This window comes from Lepisma saccharinum, chromosome 18 (genome assembly GCF_977018435.1).
Source record: "Lepisma saccharinum chromosome 18, izLepSacc3.1, whole genome shotgun sequence".
NCBI classification, from domain to species: domain Eukaryota; kingdom Metazoa; phylum Arthropoda; class Insecta; order Zygentoma; family Lepismatidae; genus Lepisma; species Lepisma saccharinum.
The window spans coordinates 25764839-25786698 of NC_139246.1; the positions used below are offsets into that span (position 1 = coordinate 25764839).

At 37.4% G+C, this 21860-nt stretch overlaps 2 protein-coding genes across 2 annotated transcripts; both read right to left on the reverse strand.

Annotated features, from left to right (window-relative positions):
* Positions 1–1826: 1826 nt before the first annotated feature.
* On the reverse strand, positions 1827–11671 carry LOC146001922 (inositol oxygenase-like). The gene is made up of 6 exons (XM_083139639.1): positions 11583–11671; positions 8906–9304; positions 6003–6139; positions 4154–4288; positions 3153–3248; positions 1827–2495 (listed from the first exon to the last, which is right to left on the reverse strand). Exons 1-6 carry the CDS (start codon positions 11598–11600, stop codon positions 2387–2389), a joined length of 894 nt encoding a protein of 297 aa, XP_082995765.1. The 5' UTR covers positions 11601–11671; the 3' UTR covers positions 1827–2386.
* A 2434-nt stretch (positions 11672–14105) lies between these two features.
* LOC146001923 (inositol oxygenase-like) lies at positions 14106–20966 on the reverse strand. Its single transcript, XM_083139640.1, has 6 exons — positions 20842–20966; positions 17821–18210; positions 16901–17037; positions 16226–16360; positions 14990–15085; positions 14106–14397 (listed from the first exon to the last, which is right to left on the reverse strand). The coding sequence occupies exons 1-6, from the start codon at positions 20863–20865 to the stop codon at positions 14289–14291; spliced, it is 891 nt and encodes a 296-aa protein (XP_082995766.1). The 5' UTR covers positions 20866–20966; the 3' UTR covers positions 14106–14288.
* Positions 20967–21860: the final 894 nt, after the last annotated feature.

Genomic DNA, 21860 nt, shown 5'->3' on the forward strand with positions numbered 1-21860 from the left:
TTTGTTTATGTGTTGCGTAAGAAGTACTTTAATGTTCAGATTCATCTGTTTAATATTTTGATGGACAACTCTGATAAATCGATGCTTCTAATTGGGCTCACCCAATAATATTAATCAGTATTTTGAACAAATTTTCAAGCATTGGTATCGGTTGGAACACGACTTAACAACAGTACACTAAATATCGCAACTAGAACAATAGACAATTAGTCCCAGCGCCCACGCTACAACATCAGGGAAGATAACTAGCAATCCACTCCATTTGTATGCGATAAGTTATATTTCAAACTGAATTTGTATTGGTGATTGGTGGTAAGGTTAGTAAAAGTAGGCTAAAATTCTCCCCAAAATGAAATATTTATCTTTGCCTAACGTGGACATTATGTCTGTTGCTCTACGGCACGGGACAGTAAGACCTTGCCTACTGTTCGCACGCTGTTGCTCTCTAACGGCGTAAAAAATAACTAACATCCCATCGTTTCCTGCCGGTCCGTCGTGAAGTCTTCTTCCCTGCCTGCGCCTGGTGGGTGACCTTGGTTTGTTGCACAGTCTCTGCAACGACAAGTCGGCTTAGGTACGAGGATAGGAACAACGACGTTTAACCTCGCTCCAATACTCCTCGCTGTAGAGATCAGGGTGTTGCTTCGGCGCTGCAACGTCCACCTGCACGTCTACTCATAGACTGTGAAATCTCGCAGGTTGCTTCCTTCTTTTTAACGAATCATAATGGAATTAGCTTTTTTGAAGCAATCAAGGGTAAAATTATTTGTTTACGTTCAATATATTTAATAGGAAAGCAATGAAAAAAATACTAACAAAAAGCATGACATTTCATGGTAAAATATCCGGTCGTTGTGCAACACTGCGACAATATCAGTAACCGCCCCTGGTATAATTATACCTTATTATTCCATGTCCACGCTAAGGGTCAAAGCGGTACGGTCAAATCCTGTACATGATAGCTTCTGATCACCTGGCCTGCTTGCGTGACCTCGAGGAGAAAAACCCGGCTTCTAAGTCAAGTTACATAATTTTCTCGCTAGGGGAGGCAGGATTACCAGTTGTACATAAGACGTCGAGACTCGTACGTAATATTCGTGACGCAAACCTCCTCGTAATAAAATAGAAGAGGAGGAAAAAATAAACCAATTCGACTAATGTTTACCCCTGCTTGATTAAGTCGTCCTGGGGTGGAGCTTTAAAAGATGCATTACTATAAGCAAACACCTCAGTTTGTCATGTGCAATATAATACTGAATTATTCATATTTTTAATTACATAATACTTTTCTTTATTCCTTTCGTGCATATCACACATATCTATTGTGGGCCTCCTCGATGGCGTAGTGGTATCGTCTTCGACCTGTAATCAAGGGGTCCCTGGCTTGATACCCGGTGGAAGCACATTGCACAGCGGTTCGGATCCCACTTTGAACTGTAGGTCCAGTACCGATTAGCCTATATGTGCATAAAGTGAACTTAAAAAAGATCAATACATACCTATTGTGCATGTGGCCACCCTGAAATTCAACCTAGCTCAATATGCAACCCACCAACGCTTGTGTAAGTTGGGTTACCTAGTATAAAATGTCGGTCAAACTTTTGGGTTCAGATGAGATTCATATGTACCAAATAAAAACGAAACGTTTTATTAAAACAAGTTATTTTATACAAAATATTTTAGCTCTTTTCTGTACACAATACCTATATGAAATTGCCAACGTTACATATATATACAATATATTTGTAATTATTAACATTAAAATACATGTGCATATCACACATATCTATTGTGGGCCTCCTCGATGGCGTAGTGGTATCGTCTTCGACCTGTAATCAAGGGGTCCCTGGCTTGATACCCGGTGGAAGCACATTGCACAGCGGTTCGGATCCCACTTTGAACTGTAGGTCCAGTACCGATTAGCCTATATGTGCATAAAGTGAACTTAAAAAAGATCAATACATACCTATTGTGCATGTGGCCACCCTGAAATTCAACCTAGCTCAATATGCAACCCACCAACGCTTGTGTAAGTTGGGTTACCTAGTATAAAATGTCGGTCAAACTTTTGGGTTCAGATGAGATTCATATGTACCAAATAAAAACGAAACGTTTTATTAAAACAAGTTATTTTATACAAAATATTTTAGCTCTTTTCTGTACACAATACCTATATGAAATTGCCAACGTTACATATATATACACAATATATTTGTAATTATTAACATTAAAATACATCAAACATTGTTTGAAAGATAACATTACTGTCTACAGTGACATCAAAAAGAGAGTGACATGTATAAGCAGTAATATAAGTTGTTAAGAGTTATATTTAAAAAAAAAATATCATAAGTTATTTCTCCATTAGGTTAATGGCTTATTTCGTCTACCAGTATAGTTTTCCAGGAATGTATTTATCAATAAGAGACTGGTAGTAAGGTGTCAGCTGCTCAATATCTGGCATTTCGTCACATTTTGTGTACAAGTCGAACTTGCTGCAATGAAAGAAAGATCGGTTAGAAAATGATAATGATAAATTCTTCAAATCAAAACAAATGTATTCGGACCATTTTGGGTCATGGTTTGTCATGGTTATGTTTCCTCATAGTCATTTCATTATGTAGGCAAATTTTATGTCAAGCAAACCTAAGTTTAATTTATCTTGCTTTTCTTGAACATTCAGTTCAACGCAATTGAATTCAATTTTAAGTATCATGTAATCATATGATTACCTTCCTTCCAATATGTAACATTCAAGGCATATACAAAAATGGCACAACGGATTCTGAAGTAAAAAAAAACCAGATTTTCAGAAAGATTATGGCTGCCCTTTTTAAAATTTAAACACTAATAGTGAAAATCCTAAATGAAATGCGAAAGTAGGGGCAATAAAATATATATTCTCAGAGAATTAGACATTTGAAACTTCGGAATTAAAATGTCAAAGATAGAATTCACTGATTACCTCTTTAATTGGTTGCACTAGTTGCAACATATTTCTTGGACAATACTCGTAGATATACAAATTTAAAAGCGAATATTCAAAACGAAATCATAAAATCTGAGCAGATTGTTAAGAAACAATAAACGAATCCAGTTGTATACTGCAACTTGAGACCGAAGTAGAAAGAATAAAACTTTGTACAACTTACTTGAATTCCAATACTAGCGGCAACATCTTCAGGTCCTTTTCATTGCAAAGGTGCATGTATTCATTTCCTGCATGCCATGGGTAGAAAGAGTGGTTTCTGCAGGAAAAAAAAATTTATAGTAAGGGAAATACAAATTCACATATCAATGCTCAGTATATTTACTGAAATAAGTTTCCTTCTGAAAACGTTTTAAAAAATGACAAATTTAACTTGGGTATGATAAAAACATTTCAAATCTTTTATTCTCTCTCAATGAAATAATGGATATTCAGTATTTTCACGAGCAAATGCTCCATTTCAATGAAATATTTGTCAATCTGTAATAATTATGTAGGACAAATTTAAATTTATGAAAGGAAAATTGTTAACAGACAATGTGAAAATTGGAACAGTTTGTGACGCTTTTTTTGATTCTTGCGTTCAATTACTCTTCCTTCCTTTTCCTTGCCTCCCCGATGGCACAGTGGTAGCGTCCTTGCCTTGTAATTAAGAGGTCCCGGGTTCGATTTCCGGTTGAGGTACATAGTGGTTTGGATCCCACTTAAACTGTAGGTCCAGTCCCGATTAGCCTAACTGTGCATAAAGTGGACTTAAAACAACAAATCATTTAATTTTCCTTTCCTTAATTTTTCGGTTTCTGTTAGATTAATTTATACATAGGCTGTTTGGAAAATTAATTTTCGAAAATAGATGTCTTATATTTAACGTTACTTTGAGAAGTAAAGTTACTTTTACAGTAAATTTCATTCTAAATAACTCGTAGAACATGATACATGTATAAAGGGCAATTGTTGACTGTAAAAGTAACTGTTACTTCCAAATACTGCCCCATTTTAATTCGAACTTTGCTAGAAAATAAAATGTATATATTTCCCATCAATACTTACATTATAAACATTACAAGCTGGACACCTTCTTTATGAATTATCATGTGGACAAACATGCACCATTAATTTACAAAACTAGCTACTTAACACAGAGAGATTATTTCTAGAGCTCACCTAATGATGTACAGCGCCTCTTCCGGCAAAGTACTCTTGTTATGCTTCAATACTCTGTACATGTATTCGTCATGGCCCCATGACATGAGTACATTCTCCAGTCCGCAATTGGGAGAATATATACCGTACTTTGTACTGGAAAAGAAAAAATATACATAATTTACACATATACACCTCGAATTATATCTACACTATTTTAGAATAGCGACGTTGCAGAAGAAAGTATTGATTAGTTTCTATTATAAAATTGTAATAACGTGATGATTGGTTAGTAGATACCAGAATAGGAAGAGGAATGAGAGAAATAGAGGAATAAACAATGACGGGAGAAGAGACGAAGAGAAAGAGAGTGGAAACACTATAGCTCTCGCCACGAAAACAGTTCAGTCAAGGTCGAACAAATTCCTTTAAGAAAACTGGAAGGGAAACTGCAGTTTCTTATCGCATAAATTCCGAAACTATCAGGAAATTGCAGACATTTGGTCTGCAGTCCCATCTAGTGTGTGAAATTACGTAATTTTCTTCCCATCCGTATCCCGTCCTATTCGTCTCGAATTTAGGAGAATAAAGTAAGTCCGAAGAAATTTTTATGAAGAAGCAAATAGAAAAGGAAATCTGGTAATTTTATTGAACCATAAAGGGGGTGTTGGACCCAATACAGTGTTGGCAACACTGTAGCTGGGTGGCGTGACCTTGACTGGACTGTTTTCGTGGCGAGAGCTTAGGAGATAGGAAGAGAAAGAAAAGAGAGAGAGAGAGAGAGAGAGAGAGAGAGAGAGATTGGACAGCAATCCAAAAACTGTGCACTTTACACCAAGAAATATTTGAAAATCTGAGCACATTTGCCTTCGACAGCGCTATATAGAGTCTGTAAGTGCTGGACTCTCCGCTGTGCCCTGAATGTACTGTTATCTTAAGTGTCCGGCACACTTATCGAATGTGCTACTTTCCTCAGACAGACTTTTAATCTTCCTAACTGTTTATCATTCATGCTGGAAGGTGATTACAGAGTTTTAACAAATATTTTCAGCTTTTTGATAAGAACGGACCTCTTACACAATTTCTAAGAAAGTTTTTAGTCGATAATTACATTTCTAATGTGTTTACACCATGAAATATTTGAAAATCTCTACAACCTTCACTATTAACCTTTCCCACGTGATTATTTCCACCCTTTTAAACGTTAAGGTAGGGTTTTAGATAAGAATATTTTTTTCTCGTAGATACATAGGTGAGTGGAGAAGGTTCCATAATTTAGAGTTGGTGTAGTCAGTTGGTGTTTTAAGTCCACTTTATGCACAGTAGGCTAATATGGACTGGACCTACAGTTTAAAGTGGGATCCGAACCCCTATGTGACTCCACTGGGTATCGAACCCGGGAACTCTTGATTACAATGCGACGACACTACCACTGCGCCATCGGGGAGGCCCTCATAATTTAGAAATACATAAAATATCCACATATTATTAGAATAATTAAATCAAAAAGACTTAAGTGGGCAGGTCATGTGGCACGAATGGCAGAGGATAGAAGACTTGAAGGATTCTTGTTGGGAGACCTGATGGTAAGAGACCTGTAGGGAGGCCAAGACGAAGATGGAGGGATAATGTTGATTTGGAACTAAAGGAAATGGGTAAGGATGGAAAAGAGTGGATTGATCTTGCCCAGGATAGGGACAGATGGAAGGCTTGTGTTGTTGCAGCCATAAACCTTCGGGTTTCAGAAGGCTAGAGAGTGAGTGAGTGAGCGTTTGCCCTAACCATTTTGTCACAAGGAACATACACGTGAAGGAATTTACATACCACTTGGACAATAATTGTTGATATTTAGCTACTTTCATAAACTTACTTGTATTGTGGATTTGCCCCATCTGGGTTATTTTCGAAGCTTGTATTTCTGTACACAATAGAATCAGCCCATGCACAGCCCACTGGGAAAGTGTCGCCAACAATGGCCCACTGAGGTTCGTCGTAGAAAGCCATGACCTGTGCAAAGGAACAAAAGAATAGTTACCAAAACATCATTGTTTATATTGATTAAACATTGAACTATGAAATTACACTTTATTCACATGAAAGAATGTCTCGAAATTCATATAAGCACTTTCAAAATTCTTATCGACAATTCGATTTTTAAGATAAGTTTAATCCTACACTAACTCTATTTCATTTCTGATTAATTTCCTTGTATCCCTATGAACGCCAAGTTTAATGTTATAGATACACATTTCAGGATTTAATTTTTCCACTTTCTTTTTTGTATTGGTATGAGATTTTCATATTCTATAATTTCTAAAAATCTATCATTGCACTTTTCTTTGCAACATAATATTGTTGCTGAGGTTTCATGAAGTTTAGTAAGCAATTGACAAGAGGTCAAATTTGTTTAGTAAGACTATTTTATGAACAAATTGTGCGACAGTAATAACTTTAGTTGTAACACTTTCCTCTCCTCGATACTACCCCCGCGACAGATTAAGTTTGCAGCAGACTTTATGCACTAATCTACACAAGAACGGCACTCAGAATCTTCCGTTCCAGTCTTGCCTCAACCGACAAGCTCACAGACAGTCAGAAAATCTACAGTATTACAGCTCAACTACATCCTGTGGCACGTTTGGGTCCATATATGCAAAAACTTGCTGCAAAGTTAACCTGTCGTGGGGCTCAGAATGCGAAGGGCCCATATTTCGAAACGAGACCGAGAGCGAAACACGCATCTCTTAGTCCATACGAGACAGTTTCATCTCGTTTGAGACTTTGTTATAGGAATGGTATCGATCGGTCTTTTAGAAAGAGAAACTTGTAGAGACAAGACCTAGAATGAGTCCAGACGACGTTTAACATATCTACCTGATCATTGGTAGGCAAGTTTATCATAGCTGCAAAGTTAATTCACTGTATAGCCTGTGTAAGATTTTGGTTTCTCTCCCTCCGAATGAAAGAAAGGTATGGTTAAGGTAAAAGCCAATAGATGGCACTGATCACACGTTACGTCATTCAGTTTTCCGGTTGGAGGTAAGAATCCTCATCCTGAACCGAGACACTCCACTTCTAGCTGGCACACGTTCAAAACCATAATCCAACTAGTGTTGCCCACGAGACGAGACTTTGGCCTGTCTCGTGTCGTGGAAATGCTGTGAAATGCTGTCTCGTCTCGAAAATATTCGTTTGTCAAAGGGACACATGATCAATCTCGTCTCGTCTCGAATTTTTAAAAGCCTGTCCCGTCTCGTCCCGTGGGCAACACTAAATCCAACAAGGCACTCGACGCGACGGGAGAGGTTAACAGGGGACTTAGACGCACGTAGTGGTGACGGTTTAATTTCTATTCTTTCGTAGATAATTAGTTTAATATTATTTTATTTAAATTGTAGAGTTTGTAGTATTATATTAATTTGCTTGTTGATCTTTACCGAGTGATCGTCTTTACAGACAAGTAGAAAAAGGGGAAATTTAACATAGAAATATTTTTTTAGGCAATCAGATACAACATGGATGAATAATGATACCAATTAAATTGTCAACAAAAAGGAGAGAAAATCAATTATTAGTTAAGGATAACTATTAAAAATTATATTATATATATATATATATATATATATATTAATGTTATTGTTGAGGTCATAATTGTTAACGACAGTTTATATAAATATAATATATTATTGTTCGAATACCATATTTAAGTTTTGTTAAATAAACTGTCATCCAATCCTATCAAGTGAAAATTATATTGCAGTAATTAATTAAAATACTTGATGTAGGGTGTACCACGTACCTATGGCGGTCCAGTATGCAGGTTCATAGCTATCTTTCATCGGTTAAACGGAAGGGTATTTTTAATCCCAATTAAAAACAAATAATCTTAAATCCAAACCAGAGCAAGAAAGAAAGGGCTATAACTGTGATCCATTAGCATTGATTGATTGAATTAAAAGTTTTGGGTGCGTCAGCACTTGAGGCCATTTTGCACCCTTCAAGGTGTGCGAGTAAATATCCCCTTACCTAAAATCTGACTTTAAAAAGTTAAAACAAGGGGTGTAAAAAAACGCTTAAAAAATTGAAAGTGGAAGGTTGTAAAGCGACCTGTACAAAACAAGCATAACACATTAGAAAGTCAGAATATACTAAAACCTTCCTTACAGACAGTGAAAGAGAGCAGATCTTCGTAAAAAACTAAAAACGTTAGATAAAAAAACTGTTGTCATCACCCAACAGGAATGACAAACAGCTGGGAAGATGAAAAGTCTGCCTGAGGAAAGCAAAGTAGGCATATTCAACAAGAATATGCCGAATACCTAAACCAACATTACAAGCACGACACATCGGAGGGTCCAGCCCTTTCAGCAAGTGACCATGCGTTAGACGGCTGTGTCCAATACGCAGTCGGGTAAGAAGACGTTCTTCTCGACGAGAGGGACGGGACGAGGAACGCCATGCAGCTATGGTGGGCTTAATAGCGTGAAGCATGTTCCCCGTTACCGCATCCCACTCGTCCTGCCAAGTGTCAATAAGACAACAACAAAAAAACATTCTGCAGCTGCAGAGCAACTACACCAGCAGACTTGGCGGCAGCATCGTCTGCTTCCATATGGTGGCATCCATTCAAATAAAAATGTCGTTGTTACATGGTTCGTGGCGTCGAATCGATGCGTCAAATAGACACACGTTATTAAGAAAAGTTGCTTCACATGATGACCTGTACATGCTGTGAGAGTTTGTGGGGAATAATTCAAAAACTCATATCCTCACCTTTCCTAAGTCGTGTATCAATCCGGTGAGATGGAACCAGTCCATGTCGGGATGTTCCTCCCTTATCCGTTCCGCCGTTTGGAACGCGTGGACCATATTTGGAATATCCACATCAGGATCGCTCTCGTCCACCAGATCGTTGAGCTTCACCAGCGCCTCCATGACGGTGGCCCTGAACTTGTCGAAGCGCGTCCACTCCTCCATCTTCCGACTGACGAAATCCACCGTTTGGTTTGTGTGCATGTCCAGGTACGTCCTTCGCACCCTCTCCTTCATAGGATCTGCATAGTCGATGGAGTAGTCTCGGAACTGTCCCACGGGTTTCCTGGCGAACGATGGTTCGGGTCGAAGGACTTCGGAAGGGTCGATATACCCTATCCGCTCGTCATGAATTAGATTCTGCAGAAGAAGAGAAAATAAGTTAGTCTCTCTCAAGGACGTATTTCGGGGTTTTCAGGGGTTCCACCTGCTGACTTGCCAAGTACAAAAAGTAAATAACAAAAATATCCTTGTTTAGCATTTCTTGTACCTACAATCGATAGTTATTTGTTTCCTCTGAACTCATTGGAAGGCAATGATTATATTGGATGGGATCTTACAACTTTGAAACACAGTATCAAATTATAATACCATTAAGCCTTGTTTCCATGATATGAAAAACTCAATATGCTGACCAAGGCAGAAATTTATTTTATTATAAAACATAAACTAAACGTAACGTTTCAACCTTCTAGCAAGGTCTTCTTCAGACTCTGCACCAAGTACAAATGTAACAAGGTACACAACAGGACGATATATATACACACAAATACTCCCCTCCAGACTATTAGAAAGTAGTTCTGGAACAATCTAGCAGGCGGCTTCCCTTGTCAACTGTACTTTCACCTGAAAGAGAATGTGGTTTGGCTCTTAATGCTAAGCCTTTCTGACAAGAGGAAGTAAACTTTCATTGCCCTTCTAGTTTTGGCACCCAATCGGCGCTACTGCACACTACTTATGATAACTTGCATAAAATATTAATCAGGCAATTTAATTCTTGTCAACTGGATCTAACATCCTTTTCTCATTTGCTGTTTTTTGCCTGATTTGCTATATTTACTAAGCTTTTCTGTCACTTTTGGCTAACCACGAAGATGAGGATAAGTAACGATATGCTGAATTTGATGAAGGGACATTCACATAGAACACTCATGCCCAGGTCAGGATTCGAACCCGGGGCTTCTAGCGTCGTTGCCGCTCTGCTAACCACTTCCTTTTAGAGGAAGACACCTGAGCGCCAGCCTTTCCCATATATCAAAGTCAAACTCATATCAATTAATCTCAAATATCTTTCTCATTCAGAACAGACAAACACAAACACCATGTCTGAACCTGGATTCGAATCCGGGACCCTGGCGTATAGCGCGCTGTGCTAACCACTCCGCCACGGGGGTCGACTTTTCCCCAACCACTTCGTCTTCGCTCGAAACATTCTGCACATCTGGTTATACCAGAACATTGACGATTTTTCTGATGTAATGCGACCACCATATCCTCAGATGGACATTTATATCCAAGCAGAAACTACAGAGCATTCCCTGACATTCGCTACGAGACTCGGCGGCAAGCGGCCCGGCATCAGCGCTTGTCTTTCCCGGTGAACGGGTCCGCGACAATCGCTAGAGTCGGCTATTAAAATTACAGTTTTCATATTGTGTACTAACCTTGACTACAGAAGGTGTTGAAAATGATGTCCCGCTGCTGCAACACATTCCTGGCATCTCCGAAGGAAATTGGCATTTACACGTGCAAGTTCGTCTACTGTAATTCTCCCGATTTCTCGTACAATACTCAATTTTAACTCACGGATGGTGTGCGGATTGTCTTTGTATACTTTATTTTTTAGATTTCACCATTTTTCTTTCCACTTTTATTCGGAACTGACCCTGTTACTCTAAACTTTTTTACGAGGTTTAATATAGTGGTCCTGTGTGGAACAGAAACACAAGGAAATTTCGTTGCAACACGTCGTCGCACTTCTCCACAATTCCTCTTTCCGAAGTAACACTCGACAAGATAAATACTTCGTTGTAATGTAAACTTTTGTGGTGCCATATTAAGCCACAATCTTCAATCTTCAACACACGGACACGACACAACACAACTTCCGAGGGAGGATTATACTGGCGTCAGTCTGCAACGTCAACAGAAAGGGAAAGAGAGCGAAGGCAGGGAGAGCGAGAAAAAGAGACTGTAGCGTGCGACTGTCGCGGACCCGTTCATTGGGAAAGACAAGCGCTGATGCCGGGCCGCTTGCCGCCGAGTCTCGTAGCGAATGTCAGGGAATGCTCTGTAGTAGTTTATCGATGGTTCTGATTCACTTTAAGTTCTAAATCAGCAAATATTTACGACACTTATATAGCAACTTAAGTGTCATGACGTAACTCGAAATTTAACTGTAAAAGTAACTGTTGAATGAAATGTTACTTTCATTGAAAAGAAGTAACTCTGTTACAGTTACATCTATTTGATTTTTAAAAGTTACTAGTTAGTTAAATTTCTTCAAAGAAAATAACCGTTACTTGTAACTAGTTACTTCCAAACACTGATTCTGCACATATTACTTACACAGCCACATAACAGTAAAGTTTTAACCAAGAAAACCCACACGCCAAAGTCAACAAAGATCGAAACTTACCAGATACAAATTCCTCATGGTGTTTGCAAGTTGTGTTTGGCTACAGTGAAAACAACCTACGACCTCCTTCAGATAACTTGAGGGTCTTGTGTGCTGCAATCTTTAGAATAGAGGTTTATAAAGACTGCACAATCATCCACTCGTTCGTCATAACGAAATATCTACATTGCATCAACTGTCATTTATTCCATTGGCTACATTGGCAAAGTTGACCTCTCTGGATAATGAAATCCAATTGGTCAGTGAGGGAGGCGTGTCGGTTTTCAATGACGCAATGCTGTGTTGGCTTAGGCTACCAAGTTTATTTTTGCCCTTACTGTTCACGAAACCAATTAGAACCGGATTTTTCTAGTTCAGCAGCACGAGATCTCTCTGCACAACTTCAGACTTTGCTTTTAGTAAAACAAAAACACGTTTATTCCTCGTCGTGTGTTGGTACTTTGGGTCTTAACGGCCACACGTGGCATTATCATGCATGTGTTTGAATTCAGTTTCATTTTTCCTTATTTAAGTGATGCCTATAAGATCGATTATAGCGATACCAAGCGGAAGTTCATTGAATTAATATTTTTCAACAGCTGTGCATTTGTTTTGAGGTCAGTTGAGCTGAGAACTTAGCTAACTGGTAGTGACCAGCTACTAGCTTGCACGTGATGGTAAAGTGATAAATGTTACACTCTTTGGAAGTTTCTCACCTTGTGAAGGCACGATCTGATGTCTTCGCTTCGACCAGAGTTTTAAAATAATCAAGTATCGGCACCAAAAAACTAATAATAACTTTTAGAGTCAAACGAAAATAACCTTCAACACTTAACTACCATGGACGTTGATAATCACAACTATTATGGAGGGGTCCAGTGGCGGCGATTGGGCTCCAAATGTAGGGGGGAAGGTGCAAAAAGTGGGGGGCAAGGACAGTTTACTTTCCCTTGGTATATAAGGTTTAGCATAGTGCAGGGCCAAAATTGGCAAGGGGGGGCAACTGCCCCCTTCGCTCCCCCTTCGCTCCCCCTAATCGCCGCCACTGGAGGGGTCTGTCAGACTCATGTTTTGATTTTGAACTGTGAAACAGCCGTTTTGTTATTTTAAATTTCTGACGCGTCACTTGACATACTTATGTAGAAGAATATTGCAAAGCAGTTTTCAATTAACTCATTGTTTAGTTAAAGAAACGTAACGTAATTTATGCAACGAGGAAGACAATCAGTCAATTGCAACAATGGCTCCTACATTTTTTTAAAAAAATCCAAATTGCCACTGCTGTTTTTGCTGACCCAGTTCGGTTCTGCTTCGAGATTCTCCCCTACTACAACCCAGCACCTGAATTGAGTGAGCTTCTAATGTCTTCTATAATATCATTTTCGTGTGTCAATATTACTTCCAAGCGTAAGCAAGGGGTCCGGGGTTCGATACCCGGTGGAGGCACGATCCCACTTTAAACTGTAGGTCCAGTCCCGATTAGCCTATCTGTACATAAAAGTGGACTTAAAGTAAAGTTCACATCAAAATCAAAAGAAATTACAATTACTGTATTTGGAATGAAAACAGACCCAAATTAGTTATTCTCAATATTTGATGAGTCGGAAGGTGCCCAGGAAAAAATATTTGTGAGGGGTTCTGAGACATTTTGAGTGTGTCATAATTTTCATAAACGATGCAGATCAGTGAGTGCAGTGATATTTATCCTTGGCCAAGCGGTCCCAGAAAAAAATCAGGAAGGTCAAAAATTCTTAAGGCCTCTCCTCCTTCAAAATGGTATATATTTAGTGGCTCTCCTTTTGCAAACTCGTTAGTAATTTCTTGATAAACAACATCTTTTCCTTTCAATTTTTTAAATTATTACTTTATAATCGATCACCCACATGCATAATATGGCATTTTTCTGTCAGAAATAGCAGGTTTGTGCCCCTAGTGTGCTCGAATGATTTTCATGAACATTTAATTTTAAAAAAAATGATTTGCTGATCTGCCTGAACACTGACAATGGCATTATAACGCCCAAAAATCCTCTGTAAGTACATATTTGAATGAAGAATTTGTTACACTACGGTAGATATAGCAAAATGCTCTGCTAATGGTACTGCTATTGCATTTTAGCCCCTACCGATTGAGATAAAATGTCTCATGCATAGAAGCTGGCCTGCCATTGGATGGTTCAAGGTCACCGAATCCCTTTTTCGTGTTCTGCTGGTCTGTGTGTATGTAAAACTGTGAGACTAGACAGAACCCGCCACCCCGCCATTAATAGGGAGAATCTCGATCACTGGATCCACACATGTAAATCCGGGCCTCATTGTACTCTTTTTAGCCAACAAAAAATCTATGCTACTTTCTAATAATACAATTAACATATATTTTTTTTCGATTTCTCTTTGGGAATAACCAAAAGTGGTAGACGAACGAAGTAAAAGAAAACAAAACAATTAATCAATCAATTTCCCAAGTCTATTTCATATACCTAGGAATGTTTAAAATTAGAACATTGCAATAGCTACATATGCACATCAATTTTCAAATCTTTATTTAGAAAAATAATACATGTAACATACACTTACATTTAAAAAACAATAGTTTAACACGTGTTCCATTAGAATACAACAACTGTCATAGATTCATAAAACGCAATTGCATGTGTTTAAAAAGGAAGCAAACATTATTAACACATCTGCACTGGACTAATCATTGTTGAAAACTTGATTGCAGTTCCTACCAATAGAGCTTTCCTGGAATGTATTTGTCGATAAGCGATTGATAGTAAGGAATAAGTTTCTCTATGTCCGGTGTTTTCTGTGACTTGGTGTAAAGATCAAACTTGCTACAATGAAGGGAGTAACATAAGTTTATATTAAAGAACAGTGATAGTAATTATATTATTGCTTGCAAATTTACATGTTGTCATGCATGTGTGATATATTTTCAGTATCATGTTCGCATATTACATCAATAGGAATTAAATATGTTTATTTAGCATACAGCGTACATGAAGTTCTATTATAAAGAATTAGATGTTTAAATTGTTACACAGTTATGGGCCTATACAAAATGCAAGAAGTTAAACTAACTAGGCCTATATCATTTAGACGGATCTATAGGTCGTTGTTATAGCTTGAAAAATAATTATTTTGAATGGATGCAAAGTTAAATTTTGTAACAAATAAAGAAACCAAAGTTATAATTAAAGAACAACTATCTTTTAAGTGACATAAGAATGAAATAATAATAATAATAAGAGACAAAGAAGAAACTTATGAACAAGTGAAATTGACAAAATTTATTGCAATTCAAAAAGAGATTTGTAAACGATTCTTTTTTAAAACTTTTTCTGATTATATACTATATTTACACTGTGTATACTTTTTAATTGCAACCTCACTTAAACATTCCTATTTTATAAACAATATACTTACTTGAATTTTAAAACCGCCTGCAAAATATTGGCATCTTTCTCATTGCATAAGTGCATGTAATCGTTGGCTGCATGCCATGGGTAAAGGGAGTGATATCTGGAATCATAAATATAGGTCTAAGTTTACTACGTTACTACCAATTTGCATATGTCGAGTATCCGATTGGTCTAGTGTACAAATATTTGCACATATGCAGTATGTCTCAGTAGTATTCATCCGGCGAAATAATTATATTTAAAAGCCATTGAAGCTTTCAAAAGAATTTCATATGCAGTATGTCATATAATAGTCTGGAGGGGAGTCATGTTTGTGTATATATGTCGTCCTGTTTTTGTATCTTGTTACATTTCTACTTGGTATAGATTCTGAAGAAGACCTAGCTAGAAGGTTGAAACGTTACGTTTAGTTTATGTTTTATAATAAAATAAATTACTGCCTTGGTCAGCATATTTCGTTTTTCATATCATGGAAACAAGGCTTAATGGTGTTAAAATTATATTTTGAAGCCATTGAAGCTTTCAAAAGAATTTCGATAACAACTTTTATAGAATCATATCTTATTTCATAATACTAACGTATTAACTTATTTGATAAGTAGAACACATACACTCTAACATTTGAACAATTATAATCAATAATCTTATGGGAGAAAAATTTTACTTGCGTGTTTGCAATTTTTTTGAATATGATGTACTGTATCCTACCAAGATTTGAATGACGTATATGAATGATTTATGTGTGATCTTTTCTTTCGATTAAAAGATTTGAGCATGTTTCTTTATCACAAGGATTTGGAAATGTATACAATCGCCCAGAAAAGTTACGTGGAGTCAAATTGTCAATTTCTATTTTCACTCACTTCTCTTTATAATCCTGTGATTTTTTGAATCTACATAATAATAGTACATAAATAATTCAGTGATTAATATATACTCTTCTGTGACATTACTACAGTCCATGACACACCAAACTAAATTTCTTATAGGCTGATCAACTTACAACTTGACAAGAAATGATCTCAGCCACTTTCGCTGCAACTTGTCAATTTAAATGCCCTGAATAGATCGTGGTCTATTTTAACTACTAGTCTCTCTACTGATCATGAGAAAGTAGCGCATATCTTGCAGTAGTTGAAAAAGTTGGGCATCTAAAGAAGTGAAGATAAATGCTGGGCTTTTTAAGGTTACGAGAGCAGTCAGGCTTAGAAAACCGTTCAGCTTCTGCATGTTTGTTTACCTGATCATAAACAGGGCCTCTTCTGGTAATGTACACTTGTTGTGCTTCAGCACTCTGTACATGTACTCGTCATGGCCCCAAGAAATCAGCACGTTCTCCAATCCACAATTCGGAGCATACATACCATACTTTGTACTGTAAGGAAAACCTTTGCATTAGCAAATTATCATTTTCTAACAAAGTTTTGTGTTTCTACAGAAAAAAGTTACTCTTTATTCATGGCTTAAAAGTTTATCTTTAATTTTTTGTTTGGTGACTTTTCTACACACAATCTATCAAAAGTTATTATCTTCATAATTATAAGATATTTTTACAGTTACTTTCTTAATTCACAATTTATCCGAACTTGAAAGTAAACTCTTCTTCTTAAAAAAGTGACGTAACGTGTACATCAATGAATATTTACATTACATTTCTATCTTTTAGAAAATCATAATTTTGTTTTTATTATGAATAACTTGAGTTATTCATTTCAGGAAGTAACTATAATTGTTGCATTAACCGCTACTCGAAAAAAATGTACTGTACATCAGCAACGATTCTAGTAGTGACAATTTTCTAAATGTGTGCTGAGAAAAAAGATTAAGAAAACATCGAATCCGACAGCGGACAGGAAACAGTTGGGACGGAGCTTAAAAATAAAGTATTGTACCGACTAAATCGCGACTAACTTACTTGTACTTAGGATTTTTGCCATCAGGATTGTTGCCGAAGGTACTGTCTCTATAAGCAATAGAGTCAGCCCACTCACAGCCAACAACGAAAGTGTCCCCTACAACAGCCCACTGGGGCTCATTAAAGAACACCATGATCTGTAATAGCAAAATTATAGGATATTATATTCATAAATAACTCCCACATTCTTAAAATTTAAGTTCATATTACATATATATCTATTGAAGCTTGATTTCAGCATATAGTGGTTCCATGGTCCAAAATATCATGTTAGAGTCATGTTATGCCTGCGGCATACATACACAAAGCTCTGCAAGTTACGTTTTAAACTCTAGATAGCCTCCTAAATCACAAGCAATTGGTTTAATGACAATTTTGTAGAAAGTTAAACCTTCAATTGCTTTAAAATTATACACGATTTCATGGCAATTTTGAGGCAAGTTTCATGTTTAACTGTCTTAAAATGACAAACTAATGATACCACGACAATTTCGAGGCAATTTTTACCTTCAAGTGCCTTAAAATGACAAGACAAATGATTCCAAGGCAAGTTCGAGACAATTTTCACTTTCACGACAATTTCGAGGCAAGTCTTACGTTCAAATGCCTTAAAATTATTATCCAGTGATTCCAGGACAATTTCTAGGTACATTTCACGTTCAAGTGGATTAAAATTACTAACAAATAAATTTACGACAATTTTGAGCCAAGTTTCACGTTCAAGTGTCTTTAAATGACAATCCAATGATTCCACGTCAATTTCTATGCAAGCTTCACCTTCAAGTGCCTTAAAGTGGCTAACCAGTGATTCCACGACAAATTCTACGCAAGTTTCACCTTTAAGTGCCTTAAAATGGCTAACCAGTGATTCCACGACAATTTCGAGGCAAGTTTCACCTTCAAGTGCCTTTGAAACAAACCTTTCCAAGATCATGTATAAGTCCAGTAAGCTGGAACCAGTCCTGGTCCGGATGCTCCAGCCTGATTCTCTCGGCGGTCTGGAAGGCGTGGACAGCATTCGGGAGGTCGATGTCCGGGTCTCCCTCGTCCACCAGATCGTTGAGCATCGTTAGCGCCTCCATGATGGTGGCCCTCATCTTGTCGAAGCGGGAGTACTCCTCTATCTTGCCCCTCACAAACTCCACCGTCTGGTTGGTGTGCATGAGGGTGTAGGTACGCCTCACCCTCTCCTTGATAGGGTCGTTCAGGTCGATTGTGAAGTCGCGAAACCTGGCAACTGGCTTTGCGGCGAACGTTAGCTCTGGACGCAGCATTTCTGAGGGATCTATAAATCCCACAGGGTTGCGGTTCTGGAATAAGAAACAGAAATAACTTTGGGTTACATGAGCATCAATAACATATTATACAGGGTGATTCAAAAGTCCCTTAAACACCCTATAAAATATAAAGGAGTTAAGGTGAGTACAATTGGTCATGATAGAAACAAGTTAGGCCTAGGGGAAACCATATTGGTGTGTCCCAAGCGGACGTCCACCATATTGGTGGCCACCACATTGAATTTAACTCAAAGTTTTTAAATGGGAAGTGGGTGATGTGATATATCAAATCAGACTAGAATTTCACGAAAAATGCAATGGTGAAGGATTTTTCAAGTTATCTTTGTATGTGGAGGCCCTGAGCTAACATCGTGAATCCCCATCCCCCGTATATGTAATTTCAATTATAACTTTTGGGCAAAGTTATGTTAGATGGTTAGTAACTAACTGTTTGCTATTTCTATGAAACCCAGAATCAAATCAAAACGTGGGTATGAGTTATCTTTGTGGAATGTCTCTTCAACAATTTCATTATATCATCTCTCATCTTCATCGGCCCGATTAGCCAAAAGGTACAGAAAACCGACGCTAAATAACAAAATCAAATCAATGCCGCAGAATGAAACATTTCACCGACATCCTGGCGAATTGGTTAGCACAGCGCACTAAGACGACAGAGGTCACGAGTTGGAATCCCGGTCTGGGGATTGGTGTTCCTTACGAGTGTCTCTTCATAAATTTCATTATATCATCACGCATCATCATCTAGGCGATTAATCCAAAGAGGCAGTAAAGCGAAGTAAAATAAACAAAATCAATCGATCGAACAATCAACCTTCATTACATTTCAAAGATCTCATTTCAACTTCTTTGCCTCCTCAAATATCATTTTTGAAATTTTGGAATTTTGAAAACTCATGGATGTGAACTGCAAACTAGTGCATAAATGGACTTAAAACACCAAGTCAATCAATATTAAAACATGATTTTCTGACCTGGTTTCTGGTATTCCGATTATTCTGTAGGGATATTAATTAGCTGCAGTCTACGTAATTTAAAGACCATAAAACTAACAAGCCTTTTGCTTTTTTATAATTTAAAATTAACGATGTAATGTAAATGTGAAATCCATCTGTCACAAACCATTCGCTTCCTTACTAAAAGTCTCTCTCCCGAATGTTCAGTGATCCACTGTTGATCTATATTCATTTCTAATATTATTTTTCACGAATGTTATTGCAACATTAAATTAATTATTTTTAGAAACAATTAAATTATTATTATTATTATTAATTTGCTTTATTTTACTTGGCTTTTTGTGCAACTTTTGGCTAATTTGCGAAGATGTGGATGAGTGATGACAGGATGAAATTGATGAATGGACACTCAGAAACATCCATGCCTAGGCCAGGATTCGAATCCGGGACCCGTGGTGTCGTAGCGCGATGTGCTAACCACTCCGCCACGGGGGCTGGCACCAATGAAATTAATATTGTGTTCTATCTTTATTGACGACTTACCGATCCACTACGTCTTCTTGCGCAAGGATTTAATGTGATAACAAGATAATTGAGAAATCTTATACCGCAGTGGGTTTTTCCAGTTTTAAAATATTTCTCATCGTACTTATTAATATATTACTTTTTGTTTCGCCAGCAATACTTGTAAATATCTAAAACATAATATGCTATTCGTGTCACTTTTGAAATATTAATATATGTTGAGAGGGTTAGCGATTACAGTATCGTCATTAACAGATTTGCACCTGAAATTTGATGCCAATGGTTGTTACAAGTGTAATTATTATTTATAGGTGACGGTCCTTGGTAGGATGAAAATTTACTTACATTATCAGGGACATTTGTGCCTCCTGGTGTGGTCACTGTTGCCACGTCCAGAAAATAAATTTTCCTTTCTCCTCCAAATTTTCTCCCACGAAAGAAATATTGAAATCGTGGTCATAAAAGTTTATTATTATTATCTACAATAGTAGAATTAATGCTATTATTTCAATTGAATCCGATTGATTGATTGAGTTGGTGTCTTAAGTCCACTGTATACACAGTAAGGCTAATCGGGACTGGACCTACAGTTTAGAGTGGGATCCGAACCACTCTGTGCTTCCACCGGGTATCGAGCCCGGGACCCTTTGATTACAAGGCGACGATGCTACCACCGCGCCATCGGGGAGGCCCCTTGTATCCGAAATTTTAGGACTAATTGAATACATGAAAATCAACGAATAATGAAAATTATTGAGAGCAAATTGTACAGTTTGCGAAAAATATACGAAATGTTTAAATTATTACTAAGATTACATTTTTACTTTATTACAATAATTTTAAAAGTTCATATGATAATGGGAAGATATTAACTTTCACAAGCTCCAAATTTAAAATATTTACTGATATAAATTTTACTGCAATTTTGATATTTTCATGAAATTTCTCTTTACCCATTTTCACCTAAAATTGTGCTTCAATTTTCCTGCGCTGACAGAAATTTTCCTTGATGTCGCTACACTCAACACTGCTTCCTAATTACACACAGAAGCCGGTTCTGTGGCAACAGATATGAGTATTTTGAGTGACCAGTATTGGAATAAAGATTGCGTTTAGCTTACCCTGATAGCAAATACGATACGTATACAGTCAGAAAACTTACCATAACATCTACGGTGACACTCATGATGGTGCACAGGCAGAAATAAGACCGTCACAGAACTTGTTCAATTGATTATTCCATACGAGTTTCAGGGTTTATAAATACTGCACTGGTGTGGTATCTTGTGATTCGAAAATTATTTTTGCTCCGGACGTTTGCGAGTGGATGACGTTCGGAAAGTTCAGATGTGACTTTGCGCTTATCAGGCACAATGACCTTTGGTACGCCATTTTCTCCTCTATGCAGCTATTGCAATTAGATTATCCAAGCAGTTGTCTTTGATAAAAACAAATTAATCCCAAAACTTAAACCTGAACAGCAATCACAGTTTCTGCCACACTTAACGAACGCAGTGGCGGAAGAAGGGTTTTGATTTGGGGGTACAAACTTCAACAGATCTCTGTGTGAGTGTGTGTTCGTGCATAACCTTGTACTGTAAATGAAGAAAGCAATATTCATATTTATATATATATTTACACAGTTGTCGTGAACATTCGGCTGTAGTCAACCTAAATTTACTTGTCCCGGCCCAAATACATTATAGTGAATAATGAATAAAAAATGTAAGGTACTTAAACACTTTGAAAAACTATCATTGTTAACATCGTAAGTACAGTAAGAATACTTCAAAACAAACTTTTGTATGTTGTTAACCAGTGGCGGCGATTAGGGGAGCGAGGGGGGCAGTTGTCCCCCACTTTTCGCCACTTTTGCCCCCGCACTATGCTAAACTTTATCTAAAAAGGGGAAATATACTGTTTTTGTCCCCCCTCCCAGTTTTGGTACTTTTCCCCCTGTTTTGGAACCCAATCGCCACCACCCACAATTTTTTTTATCATTAAAATTCAAGAAACCACTTTGTTATTGAATCACTGCTTCCTTTGTTGATTATACAGGGTGAGTCACCTAAAATTACCACCGGAAATATTTCGTAAACAACAATAAACATTGAAAAACTGCTTTCGCAGATATATACGTAGGTATGAGATAGGCTCATGAAATTATTGGACACAATACGT